Consider the following 24,283-nt stretch of genomic DNA (forward strand, 5'->3'; position numbering starts at 1 on the left):
GGTAAGGTCTCTGAACACAAGTTCAAATTCTGGGATCATTTCCTACTAATAACATTAAACAACTCCTGGAGAAGGAGGCAGAAAAGGAGGTAAGTGGAACAACCAATTTAAAGAATTACTGAAAAAAAACCTCTAGAAGATTTATCAAAGATCTTGATTAAACTGATTGAGGATCTCTGAAAAGAATGAGAGTATGTAACAAACCAGTATTATTTTTCATTAAGTGTAAGAAAAGATCAAGTAATAAGTTTTCTTTAATATCTTCTAGGCAAAACAGGATGCTCAAGTTTCTTTGAATAAAAGAGTCAGGCTGGGATTTCCCTGGGTAGTCCAGTGGTTAAAAATCCACCTGCCAATGTAGGGCACACAGGTTCAATCCCTGGTCTGGGAGGATTCTACATGCCACTGGGCAACTGAGCCCCTGCAACAATTAGCGAGTCCAGGCGCCTAGAGCCTGTGCTCCAGAAGAAGAGAAGCCACTGCAAAGAGAAGCCCGAGCACTGCAACTAGAGAGTAGCTCCCACTCACCGCAACTACAGAAAGCCTGTGTGCAGCAACAAAGACCCAGTGCAGCCAAAAATAGATTTAAAAAATTTTATTAAAAAAAAAAAAGAGGCAGGCCCTAGAGGCACTTCCCTTAGGTGAATGGGGACAAGCAGTTAACACATTCACATTCACAGGCTTGCTACCACATTTACTGTGTGAAGAAAATTCTGTCTAGGTTATTTTGACAAGGAGAGTAGTCCCCTACACATTTTCTGAAAAAAGACTGGACCTTTAAATGAAACACTGTTACAAAATGAATAAAACACTCAGACATAAAGGACATGTCCTGAGAATAACTAAAATTCTTAAGTTTGCTCTACTGTACTTTATGTCAGATATTTAAATATGAAAAAATGTTAGATTCCCTGGGAAAATCTTGAGCGCATTATAAAGAGTCACAATCAAAAGGCAAAAACTTGGAAGATGATATGCAAGCTGTTGTGCTCAAGTCTGGGATTGCAGATAGTCTTTACCTACAGATTTTATTTAATAGTAGCATGACTTTCAAGATAAAAAAATACAGACAATAAAAAGAAATGAACTTTTACAGCACATGTAACTTCATAGAAAATGTGGAATTTCATAAATGGATAGATCAGTACAACTGTCTCTGTTTAGGATACTTTTTGCCATTTTAGCACAAAGTAGCAACTATTTCCCCAGTTTTGAATGTAAAATTATTTGACCAAAACAATTTCCTGAGCTGTTGAGATCTTCTCAATAACTAGAAACTTCCCTCACCTTACACATGCCATAGTCAGTGAGTTTAATGTGTCCTTCAGAGTCCAGCAACACGTTGTCCAATTTCAAATCTCTATAAATTATCCCTCGTTCATGAAGATAATTTAATGCTAGACTGATTTCTGCAGAGTAAAATCTAAAATAAAATGAAAAATTAACTCATTTGATTCAAGTTTTTAAATCGTGGTAAGTTTCTAGAGGAAGGTATTTAAATCCTACTTCCATCTGCAAACCAGAACATCAAAATCATGTCAAAAGATTTTTTTCCTCCCAATGTTTTTAGGAGTAATACCAAAACACAAATTGAGGCACCACTTTAAAATAGCTGAGCCCCAAACACAATTATAAAAGTTCCAGTCTAAATTAAACCCATACCTTTCATAAAGTTTAATTTGAAAGTCTCAAACAGGGATTCCTAATCTGGGTCCTTGGATGGACTTCAGAATGTCCACACTCCTACAACTGGATACAAAGTTGTATGGATATCTTTTATAGTTTCCACAGTTTTCATCACTTCTCTAAGGGACAAAAGACCTTCCAAAAGGCTAAGAACCACTGATTGGTCAAAAATGGAAAGAATACTGAAAGCTGACCACTCAAATAATAAAACCCACACCAAAATTCTAAAAAATGAGTTAAATTATTCTATAACAGGAAGACATTTTCAGAATTGCCACCAACTCATTGGTGATAGGAAAATTTTTGACCTGAATAAAGCTGCTTTGGTGAGTATTATCGTGATCATGTTTGGAGACGTGTAATACACACCTTCTAGCTACGTAATTCTAAAAACAAGGAACTTGAGCCCTTATCCTGTATCTGGTTCCTACAGAAGCAAAGATGGTATAAAACCAGAACGGGCACTTTAATAAAATAAAAACTAGGCTACATTCCCTTAGTCCAACGGAACAAACAAGGAACAAATACTGGCTATATCCGCAATTCAAAATATCATCTGTGGCTTTGCTATGAAGGGTGACCATTTGTCAAAGCTGAAATAAATAATGAACATACAGTAAATTAAACAAGATAGATTAATACACTTTACACCTTCCTATAAAATTGAAGGTTATTAACTCTTTTTGATAAGAAATATCAATGAATAGCAAGATTTCCACTAAATAAGTTATTTTTTTAAAATGAGTCTCCAACCTTTGTTAAATACACATACAAACTCACTTGCTTCCTTTTGGCATTACTCTCGTGAAGTGCAGAAGGGTAGAATTATTTCTAATTATGAGTAAAAAACAAAACAAAATACGGCACTGACGGATTAAACTTCTTATCCAAGGCCATGATCCTTCCCCACCAAAGTCCTCGAGAAACTATTTACTATCTTGTATAATAACATCAAATTAAGGGCACTAAACAAATGATATTTAATACTCTTTTCTCTTATTAATCAACATATATGGAATCAGAGAGGGGAATGCCAAAGGCAGAATAATTCAGAAACTATAACTATGGAAGAACAGTCAGAATTACATCATAGTTAAGAGGAATTGTTTCATTACGCTCAAGTAAATATGAACAATAACCTTTATTCTATTTTATTTCATTTTATTGGCTGTGCTATGAGGCATGCCAGAGAGATCTTAGTTCCCTGACAGGGACTGAACCCATGTCCCCAGCACTGAGGGCACAGAGTCTTAACCACTGGACCACCAGGGAAGTCCCAACAATCATCTTCTAACAAAAAACTGTCAGAGATCACTGCATACATAATAAGATTAATATGTGCTTATAAATTCATTAGTTATTTCAGTGGCTGATACTGAATAGACAAAATATTTGAAAATAATTGAGCTTAGTAGACTAAAGGTTTCCCCTTGAATACTGTTTATACCTCTCAACTGCTTGTATTATTAAATATGTAATATATAATGCTATATATGTAATATTACAATATAAATTAACTTTTAGCTCAGCCTCTACATGACTTACAGAGAATTAGTTGGAATCAAAATAAATGATTTATCTACTGTTTTGAACCACCGACATATAAAAAGTCCCAGAACTACTCCTACCAAAATCCAACACACAGAAACAATAAACACAAAACTTACCTGGCATGCTCTTCAGGAAGTTTTCTTTGTCGTTGCATATGAAACATTAAATCTCCTCCATTAACATACTCTATAACAAAGAACAATCTAAAACACAGGAGAGAACACATGAAACTAAGACCCAAAATAAGGCTGTGTCACTTCTGCAGTTTAAACACTAGAGACCAGTCACAGTACAGAGAGCCTTCTACAAGATAAACCCGTAACAAACATTCCAGAAATTTGGTGGAAACACAGGGTGACTGGAGGAGAAACCACAGAAGATACAAGAAAGCAAACCAAAGATAATAATTCTGTAACCTGCTACTTTCACTCTCAAGTAGTACCACTTGCGATCCAGAACTGTCACTCCCACCCCAATTTTAGAAGGTGCAATGTAAGTCATTTCCAATCGTCATTTAAAGTGAAAGAAGTTAGGATTTACCACCTAATTAAACTCTAGGAAATTTTAAGTCCTAAAACTAGAATTTTGGTGATATTTAAAAGGTTGGATATCTACTTTCTCCTGCCATAATTCTGACTTTTTTTTGGTGTAAAGCAAGTAATTTCCTCGGAGAAGGCGATGGCACCCCACTCCAGTACTCTTGCTTAGAAAATCCCATGGACAGAGGAGCCTGGAAGGCTGCAGTCCATGGGGTCACGAAGAGTCGGTCACGATTGAGCGACTTCACTTTCGATTTTCACTTTCATGCACTGGAGAAGGAGATGGCAACCCACTCCAGTGTTCTTGCCTGGAGAATCCCAGGGACGGCGGAGCCTGGTGGGCTGCCATCTATGGGGTCGCACAGAGTCGGACACGACTGAAGCAACTTAGCAGCAGCAGCAGGTAATTTCCTAATGCTGATCCAACAGGAGTTGCAGGCAATTATGAACACAGTACTGTTGTGTTTCCATGTGATTTCCACTTCAGGAATTACTGTAAAAAGGGTTCTTACTGTATAATATACCAAAATGTTCTTATTGTGTCAAACCCAGGAATCATTCCATTATCTTTCAATCTTACCTGCTTTCTGTCTGAAAGCAAGAATGCAGCCCAACAAGAAAAGGATGATTGGATGCCTGTTCAAAAACATGTTTCTCTGTCTGTACCCAGTCAATATCCTATTTTAAAATATGAAAGAAATTTATGTCAAACTAGAATGACAGTATCAAAACTATGACAAATTTGTTCTTAGTAATTCTATTACCATAAATGCAATTACTAACTAGGCTAAACATCAAAAGCACTGATAATCATGAAATAATAATTTATATACAAAGAGAAACTACTACCCAGCAAACCTTTCAATATTATTAAAGAGTCTACCAAACTTTTACAAAGCTCAAGTACTTTCCCTTGATAATAATATGGTTTGATGTTTATTTTTTTTTAATCTAATAATCATCAGACAACTTTAAATATATATTTTAAGCAGTCTGAAGCATGTATTTAGAAAAGCAGACTAAAACAATAAGGCACAAACATTGACATCTTTTCTGATATCATACGCTTAAGCCAATGTAATAGTTTAGAGGTAATAAAACATCATTGTGCTTACCTCATCATCATTGACAAGCTCTTTTTTCACAACTTTCATTGCATAAATACGATCTGTTTTTTTTAATCGTACCAACAGTACTTTAGCATAACTTCCTCTTCCAATTACTCGGAGCAAATCAAAGTCCTGAAGACCTAAACTGGAAGAAGCTTTGCCACTTTCCCTGGTGTTCATTGCCTGTTGAGGACATTTATATCAAAGAGCTATACCTGAAGTATTTTGCATAACAAAATATACTTCTAACACCTAGATATACCTGTAAGATGTTTAAATATTTTCTGATTTAAATTCTTAATTATTTTCTTACATCAACCCAAATGATAGAATCGCACTACTTAAGAGATAGGATAAATTCATGAGTTGAGGTCAGAGGGGTGGTGTTTGGAATGGAGAAGAAGCTGAAACCTGGGAAACTTTAAAAGATGTCTTTAAAAGAATCTGATAATTTTGGGGAACGGAGGCAATGAAGATATAAGCATTAAAAAAAAAAAATGACACTAACTTTGGTGACCAGGAGATTGGAGGTATCACTGATAGAAAAAGAAAGTGTGAGCACAGGATAAGACTGGCAGAGTTGATGAGATAATGAGCTCAGTTTTTCACACTGAAGTTAGAAGTTACAGTGAGAAGTTACTCATCAAGATGAGTCTGCTAGGAGCTTAATGTATGAAAGCTGAGTTAAAACTACAGGCAGAAAGCAAGCATGAGGCAGCTCAGCTAATGTAAAACATTCTTATTTACACAATATCAAGCCTTCTTTGGAATGACAGTCAGCCCTGTAAATCATTCAGAACCAGAAACTTAGGCTTCTGATTCTTCACAAAGAAGACTAAAGATAATCTTTTATTAGATGCCTGCAAAATTCTCAGCATACAACCAACAGATGTACGCATGAGAATTAAGTGTGAATTCTCTGAAGTGAAGAGTATAAACAAAAGCAAGGAGCAACTTTTCAGAAAGATAAACTAGTAAGCACCAATTGGGTGGGAGGGAAGTATTATGAAAACTGAAGGAGAATGATGATTCAAAAGAAAATGCAGAAATAATAATGTGACTTGGGAAACAAGGATAAATGAACAGGAGTGAAAGAAACCAGATTAGGGCAGATTAAGAATGCAGAAAATGGTAAAAAAGATAAAGCAATGTATAGACTAAGTATGGTTAATAGGAAACCATAAAAGAGAATCAAATGGAGTGAAGGTAACAGTTTCTTCACATAAACAATAATAAGTCTGAATGAAATGACAGAAGCCAGAAAACAGTGGAAAGTCACCTTTTAAAGGGCCCAAACCCCCCTCACCCCCGATGTTCTACAATCCTAAAGCCTGAAAAATAGCCTTCAAAATGAAAGTGAAAGAAACACATTTTCAGACAAACAAAAACTAAGGAAATCCATCACTAGTTATTCTCACTAAAGGAAACACTGAGTTTTTCAGGAAGAAAGATGATCTCATATGGAAGCAGACACACAGGAAGGACACAGAACAAAAGAATAAGATATGGATAAACCAAAGTAAGGACTGACTGTTCAGAAACACTAACACACACATGCAGAATTTTAAAATAGGACAGAAAAAGCACTAAAGGCAAGAAGTGAGCATGAGTGAATTTAAAGTGCCCTAAGGTCCTTGATATCCTGGAAAATGGTAAACATATTATTAACAATCTGTATTGAATTTAAGTAAGTTAAGGGTGTAAGATGCAATCCCTAGAACAACTAGTAATAAAACAGCAAAAGAATGTCAAACAAACTAAAAGAGATACAAGAAACTGGGATAGGAGACTAAACAGGTAACCAACAGATGTGCTTCAAAACAGTACAGGAGTGAGAGAAGTGAAAGTCGCTCAGTCATGTCCGACTCTTTGCAACCCCATGGACTACAGCCTGCCAGGCGCTTCTGTCCATGAAATTCTCCAGGCCAGAATGCTGCAGTGGGTAGCCGTTTCCTTCTCCAGGGGATCTTCCCAACCCAGGGATCAAACCCAGGTTTCCCAAATTGCAGGCAGATTCTTTACTGTCTGAGCTACCAGAGAAGCCCAAGAATACTGGAACGGGTTGCCATTCCCTTCTTCAGGGGATCTTCCTGACCCAGGATTGAACCTGGGTATCCTGCATTTTCAGGCAGATTCTTTACCATCTAAGCCAAAGGGAGTGAAAGAAGCTGGTAGACAAAACATGTACAGACAATTGTTTTAACTGGGTAATGGACACAGAGGGTTGTTATAGTATTCTGTTTACTTTTATTGATACTTGACATTTTCCATAATAAAAAGGTAACCCAGAGTAAAACATAATACACTTATCAAACAATGGAAAGAGAAAAGGAGGAGGCAGTATACTAGTTTGGGTGCTAGTGGTAAAGAACCTGCCTGCCAATGCAGGAGATGTAAGACATGGGTTCGATCCCTAGGTGGGGAAGATCCCCTGGAGGAGGGGCATGGCACCCCACTCCAGTATTCTTGCCTGGAGACTCTCAAGGACAGAGGAGCCAGGTGGGCTACAGTTCATAGGGTCGCAAAGAGCCAGACACAACTGATTCGACTTAGCACAGCACAACACAGTATACTAGTTTAAACCTTTCGTGGCCAGAAGTATATAAAGTTGAAAAACCTGAAAAAGAAAGGGATAAACACATTGTGGACACAACTAGAAAAGATTAAAAAAGGTTGTTTCTCAGAAGTCAAAGTGGGAGTGAAACGTGTGAAGCATGCTAAATCTTACCATAAGCTTTTTTTAAAAAATTGGTTATCATTTTAATTCAACATTTTAAATTAAACTGTTTAAAAAACTGATAAACTGTTTAACAGTCAGAAAAAAAGATGGGCAGTTAAGATGTTTAATTATTTATACTTTAAATAAACCATTAGTCTGTAAAATGGAAGGATCGAGATTTTTAAACAATACTACCAAGTATTTTGAAACACCATTCTTAAGTACATTATAATTTTTAGATTATGCTACCTTAAAATGAAAATAAGTTATCCCACCACACCAGACTGTTTGATTTAAATGATTTTAGTAATTTAATTAACAAATTAAATCAGAATAAAACTCTAGAATCATTAAAAATCATCCCTATATTTTTCCAGTATGACCTAAAATTTAAGCAAGTCAATCTGTCATGGTTTTAAACTGTCACGTGTTATTAAAAAGCTGATGACATAATGTACCATAAGACTAATTATCTTACCTCCTTTTCTTCACCAACTTGGTCCAAACTCTCATGACTTGAAGGATTATATGGAATTACTAAACACCCAATCCCAAACATTTAAAAAAAAAGAAGAAGAAAAACACAGTACACATTAACTAAGTTACACAAAATTTTCTCATTTTTCTTACTTTTTATTTTTCAATAATTGTTCATCATGTAAAACTGAATATCTGTCCTATTAATAACAAATTATACATAAATATCAGTTAAATTCTAATCTCTAATGAGGGTAAAGAGAACGAACCAATCAATAGCGACTACTGATTTTAACAAACACTTTTGCTATTTTAAAATATATTTTTCTTCTTTACAAATTCCTTCTAAAAGGGTAACCCTCTAAACCCTATTTAATTATATTAGTATGACTGAGACATAAGAGATGGAGGGTCTCTAGTTTAGACTAGATTGGATTCCAGGTTTCTATTCCTTAAAGCAGCTGGGGCCAAAAAAACCTACATTTCATATAACTAGCTTCTTCCATGAAGAAGATGCCACATTCTGTCCTTCTAGAAAAAGTCCCTTTTTCTTGATTCATCCCAGATCAGGCTGCCATGTCCCATGTAATTGCTCTCCAAATTTCTCAGAGACATACTAAAGGTTTTGTATCTACTAGACATGTGAACTCACATGATCTTTCTTGAATTTTTGATACAGCATCTCTGTATCTTTTACATCATTTCTTCATCTCATAATAGAGTTTTATTTTAAAATGTCACTTGAATAGAGTCAACAGTCCACAAAATCAATACGTCTTCATTATTGAAAAAAAATAGATTTGGTATATAAAGAGGTCTCAAAGAAATTTATTGGAATTAAAGGAAACAGTCATTTGCTGTAGTTTACATAGTTGTCTTTTAAAAATGCCAAACATATATGTTAAATACTGTGATTGATGTTAAATCCCCAAAATATGGTTACATGGAGAAGGAAATGGCAACCCACTCCAATGTTCTTGCCTGGAGAATCCCAGGGACGGCGGAGCCTGGTGGGCTGCCATCTATGGGGTCGCAGAGAGTCGGACACGACTGAAGTGACTTAGCAGCTTAGCAGCATGGTTACTTAGCTTTTATTTGGGAAGAATATAAATGTCTTTACATTTAGGCGAAAGATTCACATACAGAAGTCTTTAGGTGACACTTTCTTAATGAGCAGTAGCTTGTGCCACCGTCATTCTTACCTGTCTGTGCGTGGTCTGAGTGCATGGATGACTGGTCCATGGGCATCATTGGTTCCTACAATCATTTCCAAAGACACAGTAACTTAGTGGACTCTTATCAAATATCAATACTTCCATAAATCCAGAAACAATATCATTTTGATGAGACACAGCATATTAAAATTTAAATCTGAAATGTAACTTAGTAAGGATTATACTACTATATACAATTTATTTTTAATTGTATTACATGAAACAATACAACATTCCTATGAATGAGGTAATGTTAGCCACATTTTACAGATCGCAGAAAAACCAAAATTAATTTCAGTCCCTTTTAAATCCTTCTGCATTTATGAACTCACACAAGTCATTCCACTGACTAAGAATACTCAAGAATATATCAGTAATCTGGATAAATTATTTTCACAATTTCTGGCTTTCTGCTGTTGTTAAGATTGGCTTTCAACCTCTCTAACCATAAATCCATTTGTAAACTTTTTTGAACTAGCTAAATAATGTTACTATCAATGAGCTACCAGTTAAAACCTACTTTCACAATGTCCAGAGCAGGTACTAAGAATAAATATGTTATAATCAATCTAAAACAGTGGTCCCCAACCTTTTTGGCACCAGGGACTGATTTTATGGAATACAATTTTTTCACAGACCCAGCATGTGAGGGTTTCGGGATGATTCACACTCATTACATTTACTGTGCACTTTATTTCTATTAATATTACATCAGCTCCACCTCAGATCATCAGGTATTAGATCAGGCATTAGGAGCCTGGGGACCCCTGTTTAAAAGACAACTTAGAAAGACAAATGCAGCATTTCGTGCGCTCCTGGGTCCCCATGGATCGGCATCCAGTGAGCGGAGCGGAGGGGTGCGGACCACAGACCCAAGGCATGATGGTTACTAACAGACTTCCCACAGTACTTCTTCATTCCATGTGGACTCCTTCAAGGGCAGTGGAGCATCACAGCTTCCCTTGAACTTCGTCTGGAATATATAGGTGAACTATAAAGAAAGCTGAGCGCAGAAGACTGGATGCTTTTCAACTGTGGTGTTGGAGAAGACTCTTGAGAGTCCCTTGGACTGCAAGGAAATCCAACCAGTCCATCCTAAAGGAAATCAGTTTTGGGTGTTCATCGGAAGGACTGATGTTGAAGCTGAAACTCCAGTTTTTGGAGAGCTGACTCATTTGAAAAGACCCTGATGTTGGGAAAGACTGAAGACAGGAGGAGAAGGGGATGACAGCGGATGAGATGGTTAGATGGCATCAGCAACTCAATGGACACGAGTTTGGGTAAACTCTGGGAGTTGGTGATGGACAGGGAGGCCTGGCGTGCTGCGGTTCAATGGGGGTCGCAAAGAGTCGGACACGACCGAGCGACTGAATTGAACTGAACTGAACAGAAAAACAAATGCTGTTCAAGGACAATGAAAAAACCCTGATGTTGAAAATCAGATCTGTATTGTGAGCAATGCTTAGAAATCCATGAACTGACACATAGTATTATGCCTATCATCCCTGTAGTTCCCTCAGTGAAATGTGTTGCGAAAAGCTCTTCCTTCATGGTATAGATTCATGAAGAAGCTAAATAGCATGAATCCTTTACGTTGACAACTGTGAATTTAAATCTCCTGTGAATTCACATGTGACAACCACACATACCAACATGATTTATTAGTATTATATCAATATTTTTAGTCCTACTGTATTTCAACTAAAAATGTCACTATACAATGGTACATGAAGTCAAGACATAAAATCAGGGCAAATACAAAATATTCCATCCTTTGAGAAAGGGAGCGAAAAAATAATGTGCTTTGCCTATTGCATTTTTATGTATTAGATCCTTAAGTATTTTATTCACCACACCCAACTGAATGGTTCACAAATGTTTCAGAGAGGAAAGGATTATTTCTCTTTAACAATGAGGAGTTCAAGTGCTCTCAAAGCAAATATCGGACAGTAATCACCATGAAGGACAAAGTTGATTATTGATATTTATATTACTCATTCGTTAGCTTGCCAAAGGTTCTAGATCTGTTACCACATTTTTTTTTTTAATAATATCCGCATGTGAAAGTGAATGTGGCTCAGTTGTGCCTGACTCTTTGTGACCCCATGGACTATACAGTCCATGGCATTCTCTAGGCTAGAATACTGGAGTGGGTAGCCTGTCCCTTCTCCAGGGAATCTTCCCGACCCAGGAATGAAACCGGGGTCTCCTGCATTCAGAAAAATCATGTCCTTTGAATTTCCATTTTACTGTATAGGATCACGGCCACGTGATTACATAAAATTGTTTAGTTTCCTTTACGTTTCTCCTGTTTGATATAGATATCTGCCTTTGGTTCTATCACTAGCATTGCAAGTAAAAAGAAAAAAAAAAAAAAAAAAGACAAATGCAGATCTTTTAAAAAATGCTCATCTTTTAATCCAGTAATTCTACTTCTGCAGCCTTAAGGAAATAATAAGATTAATCTATCAGGAAGTTTACTATGATTTTCCTTATAGGAAAATGTAGAAAACAACTCAAATAGGGAACTGGTTAAATAAATTATGGTAAAGACACAAAAAAAATGTGCAAAAAAATGAAGAATATATAGGTACAGAAAGATGAACAAAATATATTGTTCAGCAAGAAAAATGGGTTAGAAAACAGTAAACACAAAGTCTTATTTTTGTTAAAAAGTGTGTAAAAGAACAAGACATAAAAACATTATATGCTTTTTGATGGATAAACACACCACCTTCTATGAAGTAATCTCAAAACAACTCACAAAAAAACCAAAAATCATAATCTAATCAAACCTCTTCACATTCAACTGTTAACACACAGAAAATAAAGAGGACAGGAGACCATTTTAAACATAACCATGAAGAAGCAAGAGAAAGATTCTGATACACTTTAAATGATAACACTATTTCTTCTACAATTAAATTGTAAGGGAAAGAGAGAGAGAGGGAAGAATCAGTAAATTTAAAAATATCTTAGATGTATCAATTAATTGTAAATATGAATTTAATTTAGATCCTGATTCCTAATGAAAATTATGAAAACAAAATTACAACATTTATGTGACAACCAAAATTTTGAACATTGTCTCAATGGATATTTGACAACTTCACCGCCCCCTCACAACCCCCTGGTGGATCCAGGCTGAAGAATCCAGTAGTCCAGTAAGTGCAGATGCAGAGCAAAAAGAGGAATTTGTTTCAAAATACTATAGGATGAAAAAAAAAAAAAACACACCAAAATACTATACAATGAGTTCAGGCTAACTGGGTATGGGCAGAGATTGGTCGTGAGGTGGTAACTATTGGAGCTGGATAACTGGTATATGAAAGTTCATTATACTGCTCCATCAGGTCTTATATATGTTTACAAATTTTTTAATATAGAAGGATTTTAAATCTTTATGCATATAAATTTGCATAGCTCTGGAAGAATATGCACCAAATGACCATTACCTTTACATAGTAGATTTAATGGAGGATATTTATTTAAGTTTTTTATTCATCTTTTTTCTATGATGAACACGTTTTAATTTCATATTTAAAATAGAAAGTGAAAAACAAAAATTTTAAGTGCAAAAACTTCCCCATTATCTCACACTTCACATAGCAAACAGGAAGCCTCTGACTCTTCTCACCTGCTTTATGCTTAGTACAGATGCTACAATAATGGGAGCTTAGACTGAAGAGTAGCTAAAAGAAGAAAAACATAGCTTTTAAATGATTCTCCTTACATTTTTCTAATTTAGACCAAAGGATTTTACAGCAGGTCAAACAAAGAAGTTAACCATATCCTATAAACAAATTTGTAGTAATCTAATTCCAAATTCACAATATGTTAACTGTACTCCTAAAGTGTTCCTAGTCACATTCTGTAACAACACTGTTGAGCTTTGATTCCTTAACGTTCCCCTGTTTTAGTCTTATGTTCTAGCAGAGTTATAAAAAATCCTCTATCAAAGAAAAATTAGACAATGGTGTCTTACCGGTGGCAACGAATGCCGCCCACATTCAATTGTGACAAGTTTGTGGCACTTCTTATGAACCAGGAGCTTGCAGTTGATACACTTATATCCTTGACGTCCAAGTCCCCAAATTCGGTCAGTGCAGATGGCACAGTGCGCACGCTGGAGAGATTAATTCAACAGTATTTTTTTTTAATTAACAAAAAACACATCATAAACTTTCCCAACAGTTTGCTCATAGAACAGTGAAATAAGTAGTTTTCTTCTCTAACTCAAATTCCTTCATCATACACAACTTAAAGCTATGATGGTCATGGGAAATAAACAGAAAATAGAGCTTGTTTTAAAGAGACAGTGAAATTTGTAACCATGACGTTTCCTAAGTCCATGGATTTTCAGTCTTTTTCTAATTAGGTTCAGAGTAATGAAAATAGGAAAAGTGAATTAAACTTGAAAAACATGGCAGAAAACCTGTGCAAGGACTCTCAAGCAAACATAAACCTTCTAGACTGTTCAGAGGTCAAACATGTCTTATGCAGCAACATCTAAAGTGACTTTTCACTTCAAAACTTTTAAAATATCTCTGCAACTGGGAATAGGAATTTGGGAACCTCAGGTGGTGGCTTCTATTACATTAATGAACTGAGAACTCAGCACAGTTAGAATGGAAATGGAATCCATATATTTGTAGTTGTCAAGAGTAGGTAAAAACATGGACTTCTGGAGAAAGACTGCTTTCAAACCTTGGCTCTGTCACTTACTAGCTGGGTTATCTTGGGCAAGTTATTTGACTATTTTGCACCTCAGTTTCTTCATCTCTAAAATGGAAAATAGGGACTCCCCTGGTGGTCCAGTGGTTAAGACTCTGTGCTTCCACTGCAGGGGGCACGGGTTTGATCCCTAGTTGCAGAACTTAAGATCCCTTAAGCTGAGTGGAGCAGTACATGTCAAGCATTCAGAAGAGTGCATGGTACATAGTAAAAACTAGGTAAGTGTCTGCAAAGATCATTTTCTAAAACAGAGAAAACTAAAGAAAAAAACCCAATAGTAAATGGTCTGCAAACTAAACCTTGCTTATTTTTTAGCTGTCTTGAATTATATTCAAAATATCCAGTTTTCTTACAGCTATGGTAATCATATAACTAATCATTCAATCTGGAACATTTTTAAGAGTCAAGAGATGCTATTAAAAAGTACTTCAAGATAGCAAATGCACTACACTGGGCAAACTGGGAATTATAGGTCACCCTACTGGTGACTCAGGCAGTAAAGAATCTGCCTGCAGTGCAGGAGCCTCAGATTCCTGGGTCGGGAAGATCCCCTGGAGAAGGGAATGGCAACCCACTCCAGTATTCTTGCCTGGAGAATTCCATGGACAGAGGAGGCTGGCGGGCTACAGTCCATGGAGTTGCAAAGAATCGGACGTGACTGAGCAACTAACTCTTTACTTACTCCTTTAGAAGGGAGTAACAGTAGAGAGGAAAAAAACAGATTTCTCCAATTATCAACATTCAGCAAACTAAGGTTTACCCTGTTGAAACGCTTGGCTTGAAAAGTGTGTCCATTTGCACAATAAAGCTTTCTCCAGCGGCGTGCACCTCGTCTGTAAATGGATTCTAAACAGAGATTAAAAGTTTTTAAAAAAGAGCAAGTGTGATTATAAGTCATTTTATAATAAAGTCTATGACTTTTTATGATATTCACTACAAAAAAATATATTGATTAAAAACCTGAAAGTGAAAAAATAAAATAGATTCATCAAGAGATCAGATGAAAATAAAGCCCATGGAGTATAAATATTTGAAAAACTATTACTGCTTTTCTGTTATTTTTTCCCTTTTAATTTTGAAAAAATTGTAAGCCCACAGAGAAGTTGAAAGAATAGAACAATAAATGCCTTCATCTTTCAACCACATTTATCAGTTACAATCACTTTGCCACATTTGCTTTCTTCTCTATTTACACATACACTTTTTTAATGAATCATTTAAAAATAAATTGCAGACATCGTAACAGTTCACCTTTAAATATCCAAGTATCCACGGCCTGAGATTAAAGACACTCCCCCTAATTCTATTTGACCACAATACCATTACGGTGTCTTAGAAAGTTAACATTAATTCAGTAACATCTAATATACAGTTCATATGCAAATTTCCCATTTGCCTGAAAAGTATCTTTCAGTTTTCTTTTTGTCTCCGGGATCCAGTCAAGATTTAGGCATTGCATTTCGTTACTATACCTTTTCTGTCTCTTTAATATATGCTAAACCAATCACTCTGTCTCATTTACTGTTGTTTGTTTTTTATCATGTTGAAAAAGTTTAGGCAGCTGTTTTATCTTAAGTCCTACACTCTGGATTTGTCTGTTTCCTAACTAGACTCAAATCTAATACAGATCTGTAACACTTCCCACATATTAAATACTTTTGGCAAAAATAACACATAGGCGATGTGTATTTCTTACTGCATCACATCAAGGAATATACAAATGTGAGATTGTTGACTCCTACAAGGTATTCAATCACTCTATTAAAGACAGTGATGGCTAGTTTTCTTCGTTTTATAAGTATAGTACTGTATAACGAACATTTTGTAACCACAAGAATATTTTCTTCCACAACAATCTTTCATTCAATGGCTTTTATATTTTTAAATACTCTAAATACTTTCCCTAAACAAACTAAGAGGTTCCATGAGATCAAATCAACTCTACCAGTGTAATTTTGGTTAAATCAATCACTATTACATATATTTCCTATTTAGTCATTCCACAGTAATAGAAATACTGTGGAGAGTCCATTAGCTTTCTAAACTCATTTTAAAGCAAATACAGCACTGGGTCTATTATTTAAAATTAATAAAGAATAAAACAGGTAAAATGCTCTGAAATAGAAATCCTGAGAAGCATAATGTGTGTGCTGTCCACCAGGCTCTTCGGTCTATGGGACTTTCCAGGCAAGAATACTGGATTGGGTATTCTTATTCCAGGCAAGAATACTGGATGGGTTGCCATCTCCTCCTCCAGGGGATCTTCCCCACCCAGGGACTGAACCCCCACCTCCTGTGTCTCCTGTACTGGCAGGCGAATTCTTCACCTCTGAGCCACTAACATGCGTGTGTGTTAGTCAGGCTTAGTCACGTCCGACTCTCTGGGACCCCAAGGACTGGGACCTGCCAGGCTCCTTTGTCCGTGGAATTCTCCAGGCAAGAATACTGGAGTGGGTTTCCATTTCCTTCTCCAGTAGATCTTCCCAACCCAGGGATCAAACCTGGGCCTCCCACCATTCCAAGCAGATTCTTTAACATTTGAGCCACCAGGGAAACCCTAATACAGAACCTCAAATATGTATGCTTTTATTTTTAATTATTTATTTTGTTAGGAATAACCAAAGAAGAAAGTTTGTTACTATCTTAAACTAAGAGTATCTTATTTAAGAAACTTTCATGAACTATACAACTTGATATATCTCAGATTTAAACATGTTAATGTTGTCTAGGAATTAAAAGAGCCACCTAAAAAAGGAGATCACCTTAACGGTTATCAATTTTCCTTCATGCTCTAGTTTAGTAATATTAATTATACCAAGGAGGAGTATATCAAAATCTCCACCAGCAAATTTTAAAGTGGCAATGTGAGCATGAAATATAATGAAAAGTTAGGAAGTGACATTTTATCTGGGAAGTGTACTACAGACTCGTAATAGATTTGGACCCATGGGGTTGTGCAAGCAAGACTTGCTACAATGACAAGACTTTCAAAACTCTCACCTGGACAAAGAGAGGACAGCTGCTTTTCCAACACCTCTGTGAAGGCAGCCCATGCTGGCTGTAACCCATCTGCCACCGGAAATCCAGTAAAATACTCCTAGCTGAACCCAAACCTAAATGTTTCACTATTCCTTCAGAGCCCTACCTACTCCTTGTATTTCCCCACCTTCCTATTAAGTTGTTATTGTTGTTCAGTCACTAAGTCGTGTGCCACTCTTTGCGACCCCATGGACTGTAGCCCACCAGGCTCCTCTGTCCATGGGGTTTTCCAGGCAAGAATACTGGAGTGGGTTGCCATTTCCTTCTCCAGTCTATAAAGTACACAGCCACAACTCTATATAGAAACACCTAGTTCTTTAATTTTTCCTTTTTACCAAGTTGCATAAAGAGTTACAGAATTAAAAGTTTAGAGCTATTTCACTTAATAGAAAACAAAACATTTACCACTATTCCTTCTAAAGTCATGGATATGTGCAGAAACCACAAATAAAAATGGGTTCTTTAATATCTATAACCTATAAATTATACCATATATCAAAAGTAATAACGTGATAAAAATCACTGCAGATGGTGATTGCAGCCATGAAATTAAAAGACGCTTACTCCTTGGAAGGAAAGTTATGACCAACCTAGATAGCATATTTAAAAGCAGAGACATTACTTTGTCAACAAAGGTCCATCTAGTCAAGGTTATGGTTTTTCCAGTGGTCATGTATGGATGTGAGAGTTGGACTATAAAGAAAGCTGAGCATCAAAGAATTGATGCTTTTGAACTGTGGTGTTGGAGAATACTCTTGAGAGTCCCTTGGACTGCAAGGAGATCCAACCAGTCTACCCTAAGGGAAATCGGTCCTGGGCGTTCATTGGAAGGACTGATGTTGAAGCTGAAACTCCAATATTTTGGCCATCTGATGCAAAGATCTGACTCATTTGAAAAGACCCTGATGTTGGGAAAGATTGAAGGCAGGAGGAGAAGGGGACAACAGAGGATGAGATGGTTGGATGGCATCACTGACTCAATGGACATGAATTTAGGTAAACTCCGGGAGTTGGTGATGAACAGGGAGGCCTGGCGTGCTGCGGTTCATGGGGTCCCAAAGAGTTGGACACAACTGAGCGACTGAACTGAACTGATACGTAAGCTTGCATTTTCAAATTCCATCAGACTGAAGAGTTGTCTGACTCTTTCAGCTCATCTCATTAATGTTAAGCAGTGGATTAGATATTCAAAAGAAAGTCCCATAGCAGTCCCTAAGGATTCATGATAAAGTATTTAGAGGTAAAGTGTCATGTCAACTACTTACTCTAAAATGATACAGCAAAAAAATAAAAATAAGTGTTTGTTGTGTATATACATGTATGTATATGTGTGCACAGATACAGAGATAAAGCAAACATAGAAAATGTTAATAACTGGTGAATCTAGGTAAAGGATATATGGGTATCTTTGTTTTCAATGTTTCTATGTTTTTTAAATTTCTCCTAGGGTTTGAAAATTTCCAAAATTAAAAAACAAGAAATGACTTATAATGAACTTAATTTTCCTTTCAAATGCACAATAGACGATTATCAGTAAGTTGTAATCAAAAACTACCTGCTTTTTTTTTTTAACTGCCTGATTTTGATCTAGCAAAAGTAGAGAATTTAGGCAGTGTGCTAATCTATTCTCAATTAGACTTAAGAATGGAAAAGAAAAGAAATTAATTAAAAGTTCTAGTTCTGATTTCATTTCACTTGTGCCATTTTATCATAAATAACTCTACTCAAAGGTATGATGTAGATAAACACTTACTATCTTCCCCTGGACAGGGCATTCCAGGACGTTCTGGTACACAAGGGAATACTGAAAGACAACAAATTAAAATTAATACAGCATGTTTAAAAACATACAAATTATACAGAATTTTAAATTAAAAAATCATATAAGTTGATCAAAATGTCAAGAGCCTCTCGTGACATAAGGTATTTTAGTATATGGTCAGTATGATTTTTGGAAGGGATCCATTTTACCAAGGCTATAATGAAAGAAGTTCTTATTAAAGCACCATCCATAAATAATGTATTAGAAGCTCAAATTACTCATTCCTGTCCCTATTACATCACCAACTGACTTTTTTGTCATAGAGAAGTCATTAACTATTTCCTTAAATCTTTATTGTAGTAACAAATCTTCTAGGATGAAGAATTAAAATTGCAAGATGTATTCAAATATAAACATAAGCCACGATAGTTTTTAAAAGATGTATATACTAAACTTCATTGAAAACCATACCCAAATACAAAAACATAAGCTTTGTCTAAGGAACGACACATCCATAAACATGCTAATTCAAAACATTCTTAAAGAGAATATAATGAAACAGCACATTTATGAACATTTAGTCAACTCTTTGTGATGTACAAAAAGGACGTGGTTTAGAACACAGAATATGGGAAGCACAGTTCCTGAAATATTTTTAAAAGTTGAAATGTAAGCTAACTTCTGAAAACAGATCTGTGATACAGCATAAAAAGCAACAACACTTAAACTGCTCAAGACTATGGATCCATAATTTCTTTAAACATCCACTGTAGTTTTATTCTAGAAAGAGACGATCAAAGAATGACTTCTAAAGTTCTTCCAGGATCTCAATAAATTAGAGTGTAAAAACTTTGGGAGTTACTATGTCAAATTCCTAAGGAAGACAAAAATCAAACTTGTTTTTTAAGAAAACACACTGTAAAGGAAAGTACAAAGGAATGACAACAAGGTAATGAAATGAGTCATTACACTGAAGGGAGATGTGTGTTTGTTTCAAGTTTTAAAGAGTTCCTTAGGTTTGGTCTCCTAAGGCTCCCAAAAATGTTATATGAAATACTGCTAATGTATTACAATTATATTAATCATATTAAGTGGATTCTACATGACATAAAAAATTTGAGGGGCAGGATGGCAGAATGAAAAGAACAGGTTTAGGATGAAAATATCTGGAGATACAACCCAGGTCTACAGTGTACCAGTTACGTGACGGCTGAGTTTCAGCCTCTCCTTCTATACCCCTGCCCACCTCTGAGGCTTGTTGACCTTTAACACATTAAAGTGTATGGTAACTACGTAAACAGTTTCACGGTTAACCCTTAAACAAAAGAAAGAACATTTAAGACATCTTACTTCTGGAAATTATTATTTGAATACATTACAAAACTGCAAGAAGATGACTTAGGTTCTGCTGGGCACTCGATTCTTAAATTGTATGCTAAAATTTTGCTGTGCAACACTGATATGATCACAGTTTAATATCCAGGAAGGCATACGCAAATAAGAAATTTCCCAAGATTATAGGAAGAGTAAGAAATGACTACTCCTTACCATGAATCAACAGTTCAGAATCCTTGTTTAGCTCATAAAGCCTAAAGGCTTCTTCTAACTCCAACTGAGATGATACTGTACACGGGTCTCCTAAAAAATATAAAAAGGAAAAGTAAAGCTCATATTTTAAATCCTCTAAATGTGATTAGTAAATAATTTCTACTATATAAAATCTTGAGGAGAAACAATTACATACACACAGAGAAATATTTAACAAGGACAACTGTTTAGATATTTATTTAGATAATTCTATTCTCTGAAGCAGGTAATGTAACTTCCACTCCAATTTCTACAAAATATTAAATGAGGCTCATAGATACAAACTTCATATATATATAACCATTTAATTCTTAACAATATTTATATTCAAAATATAGCAAATCGAATCTACCCTAATCACATTTTAGATTGTCACTGCAATATGATTAATGGCCAGGGATAATTTACTTGTTTCTTTAAAAGAGGAAGTGAAAATGATTCTATTGACACATGAGGTCTCTAGTCATTTTGTCAAATTTATCTTTTACTTGAGAGCATTCTCAAGAGGCTCACAGAAAGGAAGAACAACTATTAAAGTACTCCGGACTGAAGAGCGTTCCTGCTTGATTGCTTTTAAACGTCAGTTCAGTTCAGTTGCTCAGTTGTGTCCGACTCTTTGTGATCCTATGGACTGCAGCACGCCAGGCTTCCCTGTCCTTCACCAACTCCTGGAGCTTGCTCAAACTCATGTCCATTGAGTTGATGATGCCATCCAACCATCTCATCCTCTGTCATCCCCTTCTCCTCCTGCCTTCAATCTTCTCCAGCATTGGTTTTTTCCAATGAGTCAGTTCTTCACATAAGGTGGCCAAAGTATTGGAGTTTCAGCTTCAGCATTAGTCCTTCCAGTGAATATTCAGGACTGATATCCTTCAGAATTGACTGGTTTCATCTCCTTGAGGTCCAAGGGACTCTCAAGAGTCCTCTCCAACATCACAGTTCAAAAGCATCAATTCTTTGGCGCTCAGCTTTCTTTATAGTCCAACTCTCACATCCATACATGACTACTGGAAAAACCACAGGTTTGACTAGACGGACCTTTGTCAGCAAAGTAATGTCTCTGCTTTTTAATATACTGTCTAGGTTTGTCATAACTCTTCTTCAAAGGAGCAAGCGTCTTTTAATTTCATGGCTGCAGTCAGCATCTGCAGTAATTTTGGAGACCAGAAAAAAGTCTGTCACTGTTTCCATTGTTTCCCCATCTATTTGCCATGAAGTGATGGGACTGGATGCCATGATCTTTGTTTTTTGAATGTTGAGTTTTAAGCAAGTTTTTTCACTGGTGTTATCAATCACCTAGAGCCAGACATCCCAGAATGTGAAGTCAGGTGGGCCTTAGGGAGCATCACCACAAACAAAGCTAGTGGAGGTGATGGAATTCCAGCTGAGCTATTTCAAATCCTAAAAGATAATGCTGTTAAAAGTGCTGCACTCAATATGCCAGCAAATTTGGAAAACAGCAGTGGCCACAGGACTGGAAAAAAATCAGTTTTCATTTCAATCCCAAAGAAAGGCAATGCCATTGAATGTTCAAACTACCACACAATTGCACTCATCTCACATGCAAGCAGAATAATGCTGAAAATTCTGCAAGCGAGGCTTCAACAGTACATGAACCATGAACTTCCAGATGTTCCAGCTGGATTTAGAAAAGGCAGAGGAACCAGAGATCAGACTGCCAACATCTGTTGAATCATCAAAAAAACAAGAGAGTTCCAGAAAAACATCTACTTCTGCTTTATTGACTACGCCAAAGCCTTTGACTGTGTGGGTCACAGCAAACTGTGGAAAATTCTTAAAGAGATGGGAAAACAAGACCACCTTACCTGCCTCCTGAGGAATCTGTATGCAGGTCAAGAAGCAACAGTTAGAACCGGACATGGAACAACGGACTGGTTCCAGACTGGGAAAGGAGTACGTCAAGGCTGTATATGGTCACTCTGCTTATTTAACTTATATGCAGAGTACATCATGCATAATGCTGTATCATCATGCATAATGAATTACAAGACTGGAATCAAGATTGCTGGGAGTAATATCAATAACCTCAGATATGCAAATGACACCACCCTTATGGCAGAAAGGGAAGAGGAACTAAAGAGCCTCTTAATGAAAGTGAAAGAGGAGAGTGAAAAAGCTGGCTTTTAAATATAAATGCACAGTTTAGTAAACTTACACACAGAGAGGGGAAGAAAGAAACAGCTCCCTTAGTCAACCGCCAATGAACTGAATCATCCCCCTGCATCATGGCATTCCTCAATGAAAAAGTCATTTTGAATATAGGTGGGGCCTGACCTGGGTCCTGCATGCTGCCATTCTTTTGCTCATTCCTGTGGTTACACCAAGAGATGCCATCAACCCAGTCCAAACCTCAGTCACTCACAGCAGGGACCGGTCTACTACTTGAGAGAGAAAAATGATGTGATCTCCTTCCCTTCTGACTCAAAGAAACGAGTGCCCCTGTTCTTTTCTCCAACTTGGCCACTGAATCCCTCCTTCCTTTTATCTTTTCTAGGAGTTATTCCACTAGTCCTCCCCAGTCTCACTGTTATTTTTTCTTTCCTTCCACTAGCTCTTCTCAGGCAAAGGCAGGTTTGAGTCTCCTTCTCAAAAATTTCTCTCCCGCCCAGGCTGCCATTCATTCTGCAGCCACAATGTAGTCTCAAGAGAAAACTGCAAACTGAGCTGGAAGCAGTAAGTGAAAAGCAACAGAAGGGGGGCAGGGTCTTTGAATTTTGACTTCATACTTTTATATTTTTTAAATTAAAGGTTTATAATCTTTTAGATTTACTAGTAATAACATTTCTTACCATCAAGAGTGACCCACCTTGCTTTCTCTATGTTCCTATCTTCCAAGCATTTCTCCCAATTTTGCTGTCAGGTTTTAGTCCAAACACTACTAAAACGGCCGTATCTAAGGTCATTAAAGCAGCTGCGGAAATCAATGGCACGTTTTGTCTTTACTCTCGTTGACCTCTCTATACCATCTAACAAAGTTACCCACTGATCATTATAGAAACTCTGTGTCTGGGTTTCTAAAACACCATTCTCCTGGCTTACCAACTTTTCTTTTAACTTTTTAGTTTGGAAATTTTCAAACGTTTTACAAAATCCTGTTCCACCAGCAATACTCACTCACTTATTCCCCTTCACCATATCATTCTGAGCAAATCCCTATAATTCTAGATAAAATTTTCTTAATATATTCATAATATCACTATAAACCCATAAAAACTGACAAAAACTCACTATAAAATATCCAAACAATCATAACACTAACCCTAACTCCACCTCAAAAAAACCCACTTCCAATTAAATAGTAATCACTCCCCATTTCCCCCCAACCTCTCCTCCAGCTGTCAGACCTAGGCAACCAGTGATTGATTACTTTCAGTCTCTATAGTTTTGCCTTCTCTGGACACTTCGTATCAGTGGAATCACAAAATATGTGGTCTTTTATATCTAGATATTTTTGCTTGGAATGTTTTCAAGGTTCATCTGTGTTGGTGAGGATGCAGAGAAACTGGAATCCTTATCCACTGCCAGTAGGAATGTAAACTAGTACTGCTGCTTTGGAAAACAGTTGATAGTTCCTCAAAAACTTGAACACAGTTACCATATGACACAGCAATTCCACTCCTAGATGTATATCCAAGAGATATGAAAACATATGTCGACACAGAAAGTTGTAACCAAATATTAATAGCAGCATTACTCATAATAGCCAAAGAATGGAAATAACCCAAATGTCGACCAATTGATGAATGGATAAATAAAATGTGGTATCCATACAATGAACTATTAATCAGTCATTAAAAAAGGATAAAGTATTGATACTTTATATATCATGTCTAGATTAGGCAAAT

The 24,283-nt window shown here is 36.4% G+C and overlaps 1 protein-coding gene across 3 annotated transcripts in view; it reads right to left on the minus strand.

Moving 5' to 3' along the window:
- PRKCI (protein kinase C iota) overlaps window positions 1–24,283 on the minus strand; it is a 70,980-nt gene that overhangs the window by 16,303 nt on the left and 30,394 nt on the right. For 2 of the 3 annotated variants that reach the window (XM_027541401.1, XM_027541416.1), the window contains 10 exons: window positions 20,379–20,468; window positions 18,822–18,872; window positions 14,790–14,875; window positions 13,281–13,421; window positions 9,284–9,338; window positions 8,083–8,141; window positions 4,892–5,068; window positions 4,357–4,454; window positions 3,354–3,467; window positions 1,288–1,423 (listed from right to left, as the gene is read on the minus strand). In XM_027541401.1, coding sequence (XP_027397202.1) covers window positions 1,288–1,423; window positions 3,354–3,467; window positions 4,357–4,454; window positions 4,892–5,068; window positions 8,083–8,141; window positions 9,284–9,338; window positions 13,281–13,421; window positions 14,790–14,875; window positions 18,822–18,872; window positions 20,379–20,468 — 1,007 coding nt within the window. The remainder of the gene's footprint in view (window positions 1–1,287; window positions 1,424–3,353; window positions 3,468–4,356; window positions 4,455–4,891; window positions 5,069–8,082; window positions 8,142–9,283; window positions 9,339–13,280; window positions 13,422–14,789; window positions 14,876–18,821; window positions 18,873–20,378; window positions 20,469–24,283) is intronic. The other variant, XM_027541408.1, reaches the window with a different exon arrangement.

This window comes from Bos indicus x Bos taurus, chromosome 1 (genome assembly GCF_003369695.1).
Source record: "Bos indicus x Bos taurus breed Angus x Brahman F1 hybrid chromosome 1, Bos_hybrid_MaternalHap_v2.0, whole genome shotgun sequence".
In the NCBI taxonomy this organism is placed as follows: domain Eukaryota; kingdom Metazoa; phylum Chordata; class Mammalia; order Artiodactyla; family Bovidae; genus Bos; species Bos indicus x Bos taurus.